The sequence below is a fragment of the Lontra canadensis genome, unplaced genomic scaffold, assembly GCF_010015895.1.
Source record: "Lontra canadensis isolate GAN:19392208 unplaced genomic scaffold, GSC_riverotter_1.0 scaffold23, whole genome shotgun sequence".
Taxonomy (NCBI): Eukaryota; Metazoa; Chordata; class Mammalia; order Carnivora; family Mustelidae; genus Lontra; species Lontra canadensis.
Genome location: NW_022631017.1, coordinates 18836244 through 18853422, shown reverse-complemented (window position 1 = coordinate 18853422; position 17179 = coordinate 18836244). Strand labels below are relative to the sequence as shown.

General features: G+C 35.9%; 1 protein-coding gene across 5 annotated transcripts in view; it reads right to left on the bottom strand.

Moving 5' to 3' along the window:
* NKAIN2 (sodium/potassium transporting ATPase interacting 2) overlaps window positions 1-17179 on the bottom strand; it is a 1000598-nt gene that overhangs the window by 525118 nt on the left and 458301 nt on the right. For all 5 annotated transcript variants that reach the window (XM_032862439.1, XM_032862440.1, XM_032862441.1 and 2 more), the window contains one exon: window positions 4891-5028. In XM_032862439.1, coding sequence (XP_032718330.1) covers window positions 4891-5028 — 138 coding nt within the window. The remainder of the gene's footprint in view (window positions 1-4890; window positions 5029-17179) is intronic.

The following is a 17179-nucleotide window of genomic DNA, read 5'->3' as shown; positions in this document are numbered from 1 at the left end:
TTTAGACAACTTAGAGCAGTGCAACTTATTAACATTTTTTGGTCATTAAGAAACTGATATCCCATCACATCCTAGTCCAGATGAAGATGGGCTGGTCCGTTCCATTTATAACATGAGGAAATGCTTTCATGGGAGCCATCCGTGAATGATTTATAAATCATTCTGCAAAAGTTAACTAGGCCTTTCTGGGGGGGGATTTGATGTTGTCAAGAATTCTATAATACACAGCTTCCTATGGTTTCTGGCTTCAGATTTCCTTTGCTTAGAATTGAAATCATTTTCCTTCAACATATTATATTCCTTGAAATGTCAGAGACCCTCAAAGGCTACTGTTGAGTTCTTTTTCCAGTTAACCTGTTTTAAATTTTTAAATATTTTGTCTTCATTCTTAGGAAAAAAAAGATTAGTAAACGAAACTCAATGAAGACATCATTATGCTTTTCAAAAGGATAATTAAATTTTATAATTTTTTAAAAAAATCATTTATTTATTTATTTATTTATTTTAGAGACAGAGAAAGAGAGAGAGTTGTGTGGGAGGGGCAGAGGGAGAATCTCAAGCAGACTCCCTGCTGAGCATGGAGACTGACATAACTTTTGAGCCCACAGACCCTGAGATCATGACCTGAGCCGAAATCAAGAGTCAGACACTTAACCAACTGAGCCACCCAGGCACCCCTAAATTTTATAATTTGTAAAGCAATAGAAGATAAAGGGACAGGGAGTTTATTTTAACAAGAGACAAAGGGACAGGGAGTTCATTTTAACAAGAGACAAATAATAAACATCAAAATAAAAATTGATGATATTTAAAGGATAAATATCTTTATCATATCAATACATAAAAACTGTTATGATAAACACTAAGACTCCAAAGGAAAAAAATAAGCAAATGTAAATCCATACCAAAAGACAATCCTTCCAAAAAGGATATACAAATGGAAAATAGCTAATGAACATATGAAAAGTCCAACTCTGTCAAGATAAGAAATGCAATTCAAAACATAATTGACATTTTCTTCTCCTATCAGACTGACAAAAGTGAGAACAGTTAATACTCAGGGTCAGGAACAGTGCAGTAAAATAAACTCTGCTGTACATTTCTGGAAGGATAATTCAGTAAAATAATGTTGGATAGGTAATTCCCAATTATATACTAAAAACCTTAAAATTGTTCATATTATTTCATTATACTGAGATATTTCTTCTAAAGGATGAAATCACAAATAAAGATGAGAGTATTTTTATGAAGATGATTATATGGAATTATTTATCATAAAAACAAGGAAATCACTAGTATATAATATATAACAACCCATAACATATGTTATGTATTATTATATAGTATGATAAATAATAAGAGTGTAAAAGTTTAAATGAATATCTGAATTTAAAATTGTTTGATATAATGTTAAAAGAGATGAAGACCTATTTGAAATGTAGAAGAATCTGACATGTTTCTTTTTTTTTAAGATTTTATATTTATTTGACCGAAAAAGACATAGTGAGAGAGGGAATACAAGCAGGGGGAGGGGCAGAGGGAGAAGCAGGCTTCCCGCTGAGCAGGGAGCCAGATGTAGGGCTCCATTCCAGGACCCAAGCCAAAGGCAGATGCTTAATGACTGAGCCTCTCAGGTGCCACAGAATCTGGCATGTTTCAGTTGCACATACATAAAGGAAATATGCAGAAATATTAATAATAACTTTAGGTTTGAAATTATGAGTGTATTTCTATTTTTAAACTGAGTTTTTTATCATGCAAAAATATAAAACAGCAATAAGAAATAATAAAGGCCTATACATTTAGGGGAGAGAAAAATAAATTTCACTGTTCATATCTGAATCTCCAGGACACAGAGAGCTTTTGGAAATTAGCTAAGTGCAACAATACATTATCTTTAACTACAGCTTGCCCCAGTTATGCATTTTTCTGCTAAACACAGATTCTTCAACGATCACAATTTCTGGCATCTGTAATTTCATTCAGATTTCTTTTAACTTTCTTTTAACTTTCTTTAATTCCTTTGGTCATCTTTAGGCAAATTAAAAATATTAACTCCATTTTTATGTCAAATTCTCTACTTTCTGAATCAATGTTTGACTTTTAACATAGAATAACGGACATTAGATTCCATTAATTTGATTATTCAGAAGTTTGTTATACAGAAAATATACAGAAATAAATAGCTAGACCAGAAATCAGTACCAAAACTGAAAGGATACTATAATATAAACCTAAAACACAGCATTAGTTTTACGAAAAGGTAACAGGTAGAGGCCAGAAGGGCTATGAGGAGACTCTCAATGAAGACAGGAAGGACAGTAAGGAAGTGATTTTTGAGGACTGGGGAAAAAAGGATTTATAGTAAATTACTATCAGAACAATGAGCTTGACCATTGGCTGCGATACTAGGAAGAGAGAAAATATACCTATCAACTTGTGGATCTGGCTAAGTGGATTTCCAAGCAACAGCTGACTGTGTTATTTGCCACCTTTTAGCCACACATAGTATGATAATTATAAGAGAGGGATGAGCAAAAGAGAGACCAATTCAGTTTCTAAGCAGAATTTAAAGAATTTATTTCCAGCTCAGTACTTTCAGAGTTGGAAAATAAAGGTTTCACATTTACAGAATCTCCAACTGGCAAGAGGTTTTTCAAGTAAGACACTCTCAAGGAAAAGATCAAATTCAGAATGCTGTTTGCAAGTTGAGATCAAAGCAAAGATGTTGCTCTAAGACCCATTGTTAAGACCTCAGAAAGATTTCAGAGACACTCTCAGCTATATAAAATATCTAACAATCTTAAAGCTGTCCCTTGGCATCTTAATTCTCATCTCATGTTAGAGCGAACAGCCTTTCTTCAGAAGATTTGTGGGTATGTGTTTTATCTAAAGGGACGGGATTATAATTTGATACATAGAAATTCTACAAAATTGTTTAAAGAGTTGTAGCAGCCTGGAATAAAAGGGAAAAAAAATCATTCAATCACTAACTTAGAACACCTTGCTCTATTTTCAATGGCTTGCCATTCTATCACTAGTCTATATAATTTAATATCATTTCAAATTCAAAACGAGAAAAATATTATAGCTAACTTTTATTGACACTTTTTAAATACCAAGCATTGTGCTAAGGACATTTTACAGGATATTCCATTTATTCCTCCCAACAAAACTCTGAGTTTTTAAACTGTTCGAACATTTTGATCCACATCTAGATTTTTATTCCAAGATCTTTATCAGAAACAGAGATGACATATTTATAAGTTTATACTTAGAGCAACATTATTTATACACATAAAATCACAGAGGACCCTCAAAGTCTAATGAGAGAGAACAGTTAAATTAAGAATCTTTCCTAGGGCGCCTGGGTGGCTCAGTGGGTTAAAGCCTCTGCCTTCAGCTCAGGTCGTGATCCCAGGGTCCTGGGATCGAGTCCCGCATCTGGCTCTCTGCTCAGCGGGGAGCCTGCTTCCCTTCCTCTCTCTCTGCCTGCCTCTCTGCCCCTTTGTAATATCTGTCTGTCAAATCAATAAATAAAATCTTAAAAAAAAAATCTTTCCTATAATGACTTATAACTAATTAATTGAAGCTTATGAGATAATAAAATTATTCTCTTATTTTTAAAGTAGGAAAACCAAAAATTGGTGAGGTCATGCTTGTTTAAAATTTTTTTAAAAATGGCAGATCCAAGATTTCAGTCCTGATATTATGACTTTGGAAGACCTACTCCCAAACACCGTACTATTTTCCCTATACTGGATCATATTACAATTTATATAAGAAAGTGAATGGTCCTATCATATCTTGTATATTGACAACTTCACCCTGCAACAAAACACATCATACTTTTTACATGATTTACATGGCTATATACCCTTAGAGAGGACATGGACTCATTTCTGGGCATGCACCCAGAGAAGAAAGCTATGGGTTTCTCACTCATCCTTAGCCAGACAGTGGATCCCTTGGTCCAGCTGTCACAACATTGTCTGTTTCAGTCCCAGTGAGCTTTATCTAGGTTCCAGATGACTGGGACAGCAGGTCAGGAGAGAGCATCTTTTATGTGAAGGAGGCCTTTGTGAAACCTGAGAAGGCTTGCTGGTTTGTGTTGAACAAGGCAGAGTTTTAGCTGCACTAGCTTATATATATATTCCTTTACCATAAAATTGCTTTATAATTTTAAATAAATGCTTATAGGCTTTCCTTTGTCAAAAATAGAAGAGAAAAAATATGAAACTAAAAAAAATCTACATTAATGAAGAGCTATAGCTGAGATCGGAGGCACATACAAAAGTAAAAAATTCTAAGTTATGGTTCCCATAGCAACTGCAACACAGTTGGATTTCACTTTTATGTTAAGTAAGTTTAACTTGAGTGGAGATGCAAAATACTTCCTCTGAAGCAAAAAGAGAATTAAGGAAAATATACAGACTACGGTCTAGATTCTTCCAGCTTTCAAAAGTATCAAATATTAACCCCAATATATGTAAATATTTTGACATCAGAGCTACATACTCATTTGTATTGATTTTAAACTATATTTATTCAATTTATAAAATATGATTATTGAAAATGGGGAAGATTCCCCTCAAAATCTGTTAAATCAAAGGACACAATCTTATAGTTTGGAAATATAGGGGCATAGTTCTGTTTTTAATTAAAAAAAATACTTACTGGAAGTGTAGTTTATGAAAATACAATCTGATTATGTTCACTGTCAAGTGTTTTAAACTTGACATTTTCAGTTACTGTAAATGTGATCTGAAACTAGGAAAACAACCTAATAGTACTTTAAGGAGAAGATATACATATAAATTTTCAAGACATTTGTAGTTTGCATCAGTACTCCAATTTTTCTTTTTTTAAGGAAGCAGGAAAGGTACTTACTCCTGTTATGTAACGAGGTCTATATTGAATAGTTCCAAATAAACCAAGAATGACGATAATAATATGTACAAAATTTGCCAGGATAGGTGCCCACTGATATCCAAGGAAGTCAAATATTTGCCTCTCCAGCACACAAACCTAGAATAGCAAAACAGGATATATAAACATAAGCACAGTGGTGAGAGAGAGAGAGAGAAAAAGAATCATACTGCATTCTAATTAGCAATTATAATTGTGTTACTCTATCTGGCATTTGTCTTTAACAGTGAGACTGACATTTTCAGGTATATTTCAAAGAAACACTATGGAAGTTGTAGATTCACAGATAGCTACAATCCTTTTAACAATGATTTTGTGGAGGTATCAAGCCATATTCACAGGATATCATCTGCGCAGTTGAAGGATAAATTATATCGTCATGTGCACTAACTCTTGGATTCATCAACCAGCAAGTTTGCAAAGTCCACACAAAGGGTTTACTGTTAGGATCTGCCCAAATGTCATTATACAGGTTGGGAATAAAACAAAAGGGATTGACATAGAGGAAAAATAACTCATCACCAAGTCAACTGAACTAAATTCTGGACTTAGATCTGACTCCAAACCAAACAGCTGTAGTCCCCTATCTAAGTCTAGCTCTTGTCTGGGATTCTGATGCCTCACTTGTACAATGCATGATTTTGACTATTGTTTAGGGTTCTACTACCCCAAATTGACCTGGATTATAAATTAAACATGACTTTCTTTTTTTCTGTCATACCCAGTTACCTATATAACTGGCAAAAGGGTGAAAAAAGTACATTAAAATAATGGGGAACAAATATAAAAATAAAGCATCACTGTTATAAAAGCAAGGAACTTAGGTCATCTCAAATAATCTTACATTAATCTGTGCTTATAACTTTACAGTTAACACACAGGTACAAATCTAAGGAGTAAGAGAAGAAAAACAAAACCAGCCAGCCAGCCAACCAACCAACCAACCAGAAAAAAGCTGCCAAAGTCAAGAAGTGCCATTTGATATTGAGGAGGAAAACCTCGATAGCTATCAAGTCTCTCATCAGATCTAACAAAGCAAAAGAGGAATGGTGAGTTAAACTCAGCTTCGTCCTTCGTGTCTTCCCTCAGGTGGAATGATAATCAACTGTTTGGAGTAAAACATTATGAAAGGACCTGATGATCTTCCACACAGAGATTCAACAATTTTTTTTTTTTTTTCAAGCCAAGCTTTGAAGAAAAGGATTTAAAAAACCCTCAGTTACTAACATCACTGTGCTTTTATGATATTCCTTGTCAGGATACTAACTCTCAAATTAGTGTGCTTTTAAATTAAATACCTGTAGCTCACTTTGAAGATTCCTTGAATGATCATTATTCCCACTGCATTTCTTTAGCTGCACAGCGTACATTTCCACCAGGCATTGAAAAAGAAAATAAATTCATGACAACTGTTTGCATAACACTTCTGTTTCCTAAGGCATGCTGGGTACCATATAAGGGCTGTAATGGTAATCCAGCCTTGTCAAATCTTCATTTGCACTTAGTCTTGGCGGTGATTAAAAAAGAGAGAATGTAGTCTGTTCTAACTTGCATATTCTAAATTCACAATACCCACCGGAGTTGCAAAAGTGGAATGTAAATAACATTGCCTATGACTCCAGATTCATAAACCTTGAACTGCCTTCTGATGAAACATTCCTTCAATGCTATCATGCAGTCAACACTGCACATAAAGGAGACCCATTTGTGGTGTTAGGAAGTATTATGTATGCCTTGTTTTTGAATCCATTAATGGTACAAAAAAATAAGTGATTGTTCTCAGAGTCCCATTGCTAATCATCTGTATAAAAGCTCACTCCAACATAGAACTCTCCATCTTGATCCTATGAATAAACAGTAAGTAGGAATGTAAATAGCAGCAAGAGGAATCTAAACTCTATAAATTTTGAGCGTCATAACTGTGGGGACCCAGCAGGGAAAAAGTATAGAGGAAGAAATGCATTAGTCAAACAGTGGGAAATCTCTCAATAAATGCACCAATTATGGAAGAAAATAGCAGCACCATCGTTAATTATAAAAAAATATATAGATGATAATATACTTGCAAAGCCTGCATGGCTAAATGAAATTACATCAACATGTATTAGTCTTTTTTTTTTTAATGACAGAATTAATACTTTCATCAAACATTACTTACAAGGTTATGTAGACTGAATGAGTTAATGTGCAATTCTTCACATAATATTTCTGCTTTTACCTTTGATTGGCCCTATTAGCCATCATAAGTAGCTTTATCACAGGTTCTGTAATTTAGAGCTGGGGCTGGAGAAGGGAAGATTTTCTGAAAAATCCAGAGAGTATAACAGGAATGACAATATATGGAAGTAGTTGCAGTCTTTTCTATGAACTCCTTTCCAACTGAAAGAATATTAACTATGGAATTACTGAAAGGGTGATGGGCATGGAGGCAGGAGAACAAATACTAGTTAAAACACTCAGCATGTGATGGGCATTCTGGTTATTCCCAGTCATGTATTACCTCATTGATTCTGCACAAACCCCAGAGAGGTCAATATTGTCTTATTTTTCAGATTAAGAAATCTAACATAGAGTGTGGCTAAGCGATTCTCTGGATGTCTTAGAAGTGATAAATGCTAAACAAACAAACAAAAACAAAACCCCAAAACACAGGGCTCTGTGCACAGTCCCTTAGCTGTGTCCCTATGTTGCAGACTTGTTCAAAACCAAAGTCCAAACCAAACCCAGTCCAGAACCAAAAAGCTTTTGCAGTTTATGCTATAGGCCTATGCTGGGTACAGGGTACATGCTATGTTTTAACTTATTATTTACTGTGAAATAACGTAGAGAATTTCTTTGATCATACTTGCCAATTCATGACATTAGTCAAGGCAAAGCTCCTTTTTGGTTTTATTTTATTTTCTTATTTGCCTCCTTCAACCCATGTTCCGCCTTTAATCTCCTTTCTCCTATTGGGCCCTCTGTAATATATGTGCTTTATGTCTTTTACATACTTGTCATACAAATATATGTATATGGCCTTGAGAAACATATACAGATCTTCCTTGATTTGTAATGGGGTTATGTCCTGATAAACCCAACACGGGTTGGAAAGATCATAAGTCAAAAATGCACTTAATACACTTCATGTCTCAGACATCCTGAGTCTCAGACACCCTGAGGTCTTCCTTGTGGCTTGAATGTGCTCAGAACACCTACATTAGTGAACAGCAGGGAAACACCACCAACTAACACGAAGCTATTTTATAATAAAGTGTTGGATATCTCATGTAATCTATTGAATACTGTATGCACAGTTAAAAAACAAAATGTCTGTATGGGTACAGAATGTAAGGGTACTGGTTGTTTACCCTTGTGACCCTGTAATTACTTGGGAGCTGTGACTCCCTGCCTCTTGCCCAGTATAATTACAGAGGCTTGCACTGTATGTCACTAGTCTGGGGAAAGAACCAAATTCACAATTTGAAGTAATTTTCTAGTGAATACCTATGGCTTTCACACCACTGTGAAGTAAAAAAATCATAAGTCAAACTTTCCTAAGTTGGAGATTGTGTGTACTACTGCTGTTTCTATGTGTCATTTTCAGGTGAAAGGTCTTATGGAATAAGTCTCTTTCATGCTTGTTTGTTTAGCTCTATATAAATTTAAATCTTTGTGCTTGGCTTCTAGATAATAGTCTATTATTAATGCATAACTTGGTGCTTTCCACAAAGAATTCTATTCTCTTACAATACTATCATTTATGAAGTTTCTGTTTGTTAATATAGAGGCTAATCTTTACTATTTATTATTTCTGCATCTATGGAGATAATCACTTCATTCTCTTCTATCATTAATGTGATTGTTTATATTGATAGTTTTTGCCATGTTCAATTATCCTTTTCTTCCTGGGAAAAATCCCTACTTGAAATTTAATATTATTTTTACCACAGTTTCAGTTTGAGTTAAATAAAATTTTATTTGGAAGTCTTATATGGATTAACTGACCCAGAACTTAATTATCTTTCTCTCTTTTTCTCTATCTCTGTTAAAGAGGTTGCAACAACCTTTAAACATAAGATACAATGTTCATGTAAGCACTTAACAAACTTTGAAGAAACCATCAGTCCTACTCCCTTTCTCCAAAAGTAACCTGTGTCAATTTGTGGAAGCACTGTTACGTATTTAGCTTTTCAGGAAAATATTGTATGTACTTGCCAGCACATAGGCCTTTATCTGTCATATATATGTGTGTGAAATTTTTTCACACAATTTTATTTACATAAATGTAAATGTGGCTTTTTACTTTGCACTTTGTGATGTTTGTGGATGTTTCCCTACATTACTACAACCTACATGTAGAGATCTACCTCATTATATCCTCATTTAAGCATTCTAACAGATATTCATTTGGTTGTCAATTTTTGGTTGTAACACACTTGAGTGCATTAAAAACCTTGTACATGTGTGTTGGTACATCCATAGGCTAAATCCCCAGAAGGGAAAATGCTGAACATGCTGAAAATTCTGATTGCAAAATGGCAAATATTATAAAAAGTGTAATTAATTCTCTTTGATATACACATATAAACTATTTAAACATGAAAATGATTCCTCTTTTGCACTTTAGCAAACATGGATTTTAGTAATCACTGTTCAACTGCAAAAGTTTTCATAAACTGAAAAAGTTCAACTTCACTTGGAAAAGGTTTTCAAAAACCTTTCTTATAAATACATTAAGTAGAATTCATCTCACTAACAATGACAACAAATATTCAAAAAAAGCATCTGTGAAATACCTTTAGGATTAATGTATTTATTGACTTTTCAAACTAGAAGAGACTCACTCAACACTCCTCAATGTACCACTGAGAAAACTGGGCTCAATTAAGTAAATAATTTGCTAAGTTCAGTTTGACCCCTTATTAGGAGAGTATTCAGTCTGAAATGAGTGTGCTTCAACTGTTTGCATAGCAAATTGAGAGTCACTCATATTTCCTAGGTAGCTATCACCATTTAACTTTATTAACAAGGCAATTACATGTGCACAAACACTTTAAAATATATTTTTTAAAAGCCATAACGGGACGTTTATAGCTAGTTATTTTCAACGGGTGGGGCTCAGAATTGGTTTCCTTGAGACCCTGCATTCCGCTAATAACTACTAAGATTTCTTAATAAATTTTTCTCCAAAATATTTCTGTAATTTTATGTCCCTAAAATATAACTTGTAAGTTATTACAATTGATATGCAATAAAACATATTATATACAGAATTTGAGAAAAAAATTTGGCTTTTTTATACCGTCATGGTAGAACATGGGTTCCTTGATTTAAAAAGAAATTTAAGTGTGTTATTAGAGGCTAGCAAAAACCAAATTGTTTCTACTGCTAAATTATAGATTGAAATTAAATTTTTCTATGGACACATCTGTTCTTCCTGTACCCTCTCCGATTTCACTGTCCTCACTCTCCATCAGGAACCCACACTTTCAGACTATCTCCACACTCAGGTCCCTGGAGAGAGATAAGATAGCCTCAGACTGGGATGCTAGGCAAGCAGAGCTCTCCAATTAGAAGTCCCTTTGCAGAGCAAGCAGAGCTTCCAGACATGCCCCTCTCCTGGCTTTGTGGAGTTTCCTCGCAGTACGGCCCCCAAATGCCAGTCTATGCTCCCACCTCAAAGAAAGAAATTGAGACTGCCTCCTGCCCCCAAGCCAGGGCAGACATCAACATCTCAGTACTTGCGTAAGGGAGAACAAGAACAGCAAGAAGCAATTGAACATACTGATGAAGTACAAAATAAAATAGACAGACTTAATGAACAAGCCAGTGAGGAAATTTTGAAAGTAGAACAGAAATACAACAAACTCTGCTAACCAGTTTTTCAGAAGAGATTGGAATTGATTGCCAAAATCCCCAATTTTGGGGTAACAACATTTGTCAACCATCCACAAGTGTCTGCACTGCTTGGGGAGGAGGATGAAGAGGTGCTGTATTATTTGACAAGAGTTGAAGTGACAGAATTTAATGATATTAAATCAGGTTACAGAATAGATTTTTATTTTGATGAAAACCCTTACTTTGAAAATAAAGTTCTCTCCAAAGAATTTCATCTGAATGAGAGTGGTGATCCATCTTCAAAGTCCACTGAAATCAAATGGAAATCTGGAAAGGATTTGATGAAATGTTCAAGTCAAACACAGAATAAAGCCAGCAGGAAGAGACAGCATGAGGAACCAGAGAGCTTCTTCACCTGGTTTACTGACCATTCTGATGCAGGTGCAGATGAGTTAGGAGAGGTCATCAAAGATGGTATTTGGCCATTAGAGTACTACTTGTTTCCCGATATGGATGACGAAGAAGGGGAAGGAGAAGAAGATGATGATGATGATGATGATGAAGAAGAAAGACTGGAAGATACAGATGAAGAAGGAGATGAGGATGAAGGTGAAGAAGATGAAGATGATGATGAGGGGGAGGAAGGAGAGAAGTTGAAGGAGAAGATGACTAATGGAACACTGATGGATCCCAACCTTCCTTTTTTAATTTTCTTCAGTCCCTGGGAGCAAGTTGGATCATTTTTGTTTTTTTGTTTTTGTTTTTGTTTTTTCTTTTCTCCTCTCGTGCTCATTTGCCCTGTTTTTTGAAGTCTCCTTTTTCTCTCCCTTTATACCATGGTTCTCAGCTTATTTTGGGGGGAAATACCTTGAGCAGAATACAGTGGGAAAAGAATCTCTACCCCTTTTTGTTCCATTTTGGTCCCTTCCTGTCTCAACAAAAACAAAAGTTTTATGGAATCAAAACCACCATGCTCTGTGAGAAAAAAGAAAAACCTTCTGCTCCCTTAGCTCTGCTGGAAGCTGGAGGACACTAGGCCCCTGTGTAATAGTGCATAGAATTCTAGCTTTTTTCCTCCTTTCTCTGTATATCAGGCTCAGAGAATACACTGTATCTCTATGTGAATATGGACAGTTACAATTTACCAACATGTACCTGTCTACTTTCGCTTGTTTAAAAAAAAGGAAAAAAAAAACTTTAAAAAATGGGGTTACAGAAGGTCAGCAAAGGGTGGGTTTGAGATGTTTGGGTGGGTTAAGTGGGCATTTTGCCAACATGGCTTCTCTTTGTCATGTTTAATTGTGATGTTTAACAGGCTTCCTTGCAGTTTAAGATGACATTTTTAAAATAAAACTCTCTCCTAATGATGACTTGAGCCCTGCCACTCAATGGACAAATCAGCAGAACCTGTAGGATCTTATTTGGAATTGACATTCTCTATTGCAATTTTGTTCCTGTTTATTTTTAAATTTTCTTTTTGTTTCACTGATTAAGAAAGATGATGCTTGATTTTAAACGTTAAGTGTACAAGCTACTTTGTTACAATAACTAAATGTTTAAAAAAAAAAAGTCCCTTTGGAGAGGAAGCAAGATGGTAGAGGAGTAGCAGATTGAAATAATATTAGGTCCCAGGAGTTCAGCTAGATAGTTATCAAACCATTCCAAACACCTACAAACTCAACAGGAGATAGAAGAGAAAATAGCAACAATTCTAGAAATAGAAAATTGACCACATTCTGGAAGGTAGTATGCGTGGAGAAGTGAATCTGAAGTGATGGGAAGATAGACCCCAGGGGCAGGGGACAGCTCCCAGCAAGTGGTGGAGCATCCCTTACAGGGACAGTGTGGTCTCAGGACCTGTGGGGTCACAGAAAGACCAGGGGTGTCTGAGTGTGGCAGAGCTTCCAGGTATTGGAGCAGGAAAGCCATCTGCAAAGACAGAGCCGAGGAGTGAGCTCTCAGTTCAGGGTTACCTTAAACCATGATCCAATGCAGACTTGGGCCACTGCTCTTCGAGCAGGGACCCCACACATGGCAGATCCAGAGAGACCCCCCTCTTTCCTCCTCCAGGAGGAGTGATGCGGGAGCACACTGCAGGAATCTCCTGGGTTTGGAGACTCCAAATGGGGCTGTGTGCCAGAGATAAAAATGCTCAGTCACAGGCTGGGTGAGCAAAGAGTGTGGCCAGAGACCAGGGAGACAGGAGGGATTGACTGCTTTTCTCTGAGGGCACACTGGGGAGTGGGGACCCGAGCTATCGGCTCCAACAGGGCTGGAGATTTGGAGGCCACCGTTTTCATTCCCATCCTCCAGAGCTCTATGTAAAGTGTTCAGGTAACAAAAGGTCCTGAGAGCAAACCAAAGCAGACTACTTAGCCTGCCCCTTGGCAAGGGCAGTGCAATTCCACCTCGGGAAAAGACACTTGAGAATCACTGCAACAGGCCCCTACCCCAGATGATTAGCAAGAACAACGAGCCAAGATCAAGTTCAACAATCAAGGAGAACTTTGGAACTCCAGAGCTAGGGGAAAGAAATACATAGTATTCATAGCTTCTTCCCCATGATCCTTTAGTCTTACAAAGTTATTATTTTTTTTAATTTCATTTTTTCTTATTCTATTTTTTAAATGTTTCCTCTTTTCTATTTTAATGCTTTTTAACTATTTTATCTTAACAATTCCTTTTAAAAATATTTTAAAATTTTCATTGCTATAGTCATATTTTATTCCTTTATTGTACTTAACATTATTTTTTGTATACATATAGGGTTTTTTTCATTAAAATTTTGGGATACAGTTTCTTTTGATAGACCAAAATATACCCCAAATCTAGCACATGGCTTTGTTCTAGTCTCAAGCCTGATATATTCTCTCCTCTTTTTTTTCTTCTTTTTCCAACCAACTTACCTTATCAATTCCTTTCTTAGAATCTTTTTAAATTTTCATCTTTACAATCATATTCTATCCCTTCATCGTGTTTACCCTTATTTTTGTATATATATGTTTTTCTTTCTTTAAAATTTTGGGAGGTAGTTTCTCCTAAGAGACCAGAGTACACTCAAAATCAAGTGTGTGGCTCTGTTCTAATCACTAGTCTAACAGATGTGTGTGTGTGTGTGTGTGTGTGTGTGTGTATTTTTTTCCCCCTTTTCTCCCCCCACACCTCTGAAGTTGGATCTCTTCTGATTTGGTTAGCATATATTTTCCTGGGAGCTTTGCCACCCTTTTAGTATTTTATTCTCTCATTCATATATTCTTTTTTATTTTTAAGATTTTATTTATTTATTTGACAGAAAGAGATCACAAGTAGGCAGAGAGGCAGGCAGAGAGAGAGGGAGAAGCAGGCTCCCCGCTGAGCAGAGAGCCCGATGTGGGACTTGATCCCAGGACCCTGAGATCATGACCTGAGCCGAAGGCAGAGGCTTAACCCATTGAGCCGTCCAGGTGCCCCAGCTCATTCATACATTCTTATCTGGATAAAATGACAAGGCAGAAAAACCATCCACAAAAAAAAAAAAAAAAAAAAAAAAAAAAAGAACAAGAGGCAGTACCAATGGCCAGGGACCTAATCAATATGGGTATTGGTAATATATCAGAACTAGAGTTCAGAATGATGATTATCAAGATGCTAGCTGGGCTCAAAAAGGGCATGGAAGATATCAGAGAATCCCTTTCTGGAGAAATAAAATCCCCTTCTGGAGAAAAAAAAAAAAAAAAAAAAAGAACTAAAATCTAACCAAGCTGAAATCAAAAAAGCTATTAATGAGGTGCAATAAAAAATGGAGGCTATTACTGCTAGGATAAATGAGGTGAACAGAGAATTAGTGATATAAAAGATCAAATGAAGGAGAATAAAGAAGCTGGGCAAAAGTAAGACAAACAACTACTGGACCATGAGGGGAGAATTTGAGAGATAAGTGATACCATGAGACAAAACAATATTAGAATAATTGGGATTCCAGAAGAAGAAGAGAGAGAGGGACAGAAGGTATATTGGCACAAATTATAGCAGAGAATATCCCTAATTAGGTGAAGAGAACAAGGATCAAAATCCAGGAGGCACAGAGAACCCCCTCAAAATCAATAAAAATAGGTCAACACCATGTCATCTAATAGTAAAATGTACAAGTCTTAGTGACAAAGAGAAAATTCTAAAATCAGCTGGGGACAAGAAGTCTGTAACATACAATAGTAGAAATATTAGATTGGGAATAGACTTATCCACAGGGACATGGCAGGCCAGAAAGAACTGGCATGATATATTCAGAGCACTAAATTAGAAAAATATGCAGCCAAGAATACAATATCCAGCTAGGCTTTCATTAAAAATAGAAGAAGAGGTAAAAAGCTTCCAGGACCAACAAAAACTAAAAGAATTTGCAAACACATAAGCAGCCCTACAGAAAATATTGAAAGGGTCTTCTAAGCAAAAAGAGAGCCTAAAAGTAACAGACCAGAAAGGAGCAGAGACAATATACAGTCACCTTACAGGCAATGCAATGTCACTAAATTCATATCTTTCAAAAGTTACCCTGAATGTAAATGGGCTAAATGCCCCAATCAAAAGAAATAGGGTAGCAGAACGGATAAAAAAAACAAGACCGATCAATATGCTGTCTACAATAAACTAATTTTAGATCTACAGACACCTCCAGATTTAAAGTGAGGGGTGGAAAACAATTTACCATGCTAATGGACATCAAAAGAAAGCTGGAGTGGCAATCCAAAGGCTATAAGAGATGAGGAAGGGCACTATAACATACTTTAAGGATCTGTCCAACAAGAAGATCTAACAATTTTATATATATATGACCCTAACATGGGAGCAGGAAACTATATAAATCAATTAATAACAAAATCAAAGAAACACATTGACAATAATACAATAATAGTAGGGGACTTTAAAACCCTCCTCACTGAAACAGATCAACCAAGTGAATGATCAACAAGGAAATAAAGGTCCACCCTGGACCAGATGGACATCACAGATATATTCAGAACATTCCATCCCAAAGCAACAAAACACACACTCTTCTCTGGTGCACATGGAACATTCTCCAGAATAGATCACATCCTGGGTCACAAATCAGGTCTCAACTGGTACCAAAAGATTGGGACCATTCCCTGCATATTTTCAAACCACAATCCTCTAAAGCTAGAACTCAATCCCAAGAGGAAAGTTTGAAAGAACTCAAATACATGGAGGCTAAAGAGCATCCTACTAAAGAATGAATGGATCAACCAGGAAATTAAAGAAGAATTTTAAAAATTCATGGAAACAAATGAAAATGAAAACACAATTGTTCAAAATCTTTGGAACACACCAAAGACAATCTTGAAAGGAAAATATATAGCGATACAAGCCTCTCTCAAGAAACAAGAAAGGTCTGAAGTACACAACGTAACCCTACACCTAAATGAACTGGAGAAAGAACAGCAAACAAAGCCTAAACCTGGCAGGAGAAGGGAAATCATAAGGATCAGAGCATAAATCAATAAAATAGACCCCCCCCCAAAAAAAAAGGTAGAACAAATCAATGAAACTAGGAGCTGGTTCTTTGAAGGAATTAATAAGATTAATAAACCCCTGTCCAGACTTATCAAAAAGAAAAGAGAAAGAACCCAAATAAATGAAATCATGAATGAAAGAGTAGAGATCACAACTAACAACAAAGAAATACAAGCAATTATAAGAACATATTATGAGCAACTATATGCTAGCAAATTTGACAATATGAAATAAATTCTAGAGACATATACACTACTACAACTGAAGGAAGAAAGAGAAAACCTGAACAGACCCTTAACCAGTAAGGAGATTGAAGCAGTTATCAAAAATCTCCCAACAAACAAGAGCTCAGGGCCAGGTGGCCTCAGGGAATTCTACCAAACATTTAAAGAAGAATTAATACCTATTCTCCTGAAGCTGTTCCAAAAAACAGAAATGTAAGGAAAACTTCCAAGCTCATTTTATGAGGTCAGCATTACCTTGATCCCAAAACCAAAGACCCCATCAAAAAAGAGAATTACAGACCAATATCCTTGATGAACATGGATGCGAAAATTCTCACCAAAATACTAGCCAGGAGGATATAACAGTACATTTAAAGGATTATTCACCATGACCAAGTGGGATTTATTCCTGGGCTGCAAGATTGGTTCAATATCTGTAAATCAATCAATCTGATACAATACATGAATAAAAGAAAGAACAAGAACCACATGATACTCTCAATAGATACTGAAAAAAGCATTTGACAAAGTACAGCACCCTTTCTTGATCAAAACTCTTCACAGTGGAGGCATAGAGGGTACATACCTCAATATCATCAAAGCTATCTATGAAAAACCCACAGCAAGTATCATTCTCAATGGGGAAAAACTGAGAGCTTTTCCCCTAAGGTCAGGAACACAGCAGGGATGTCCACTAT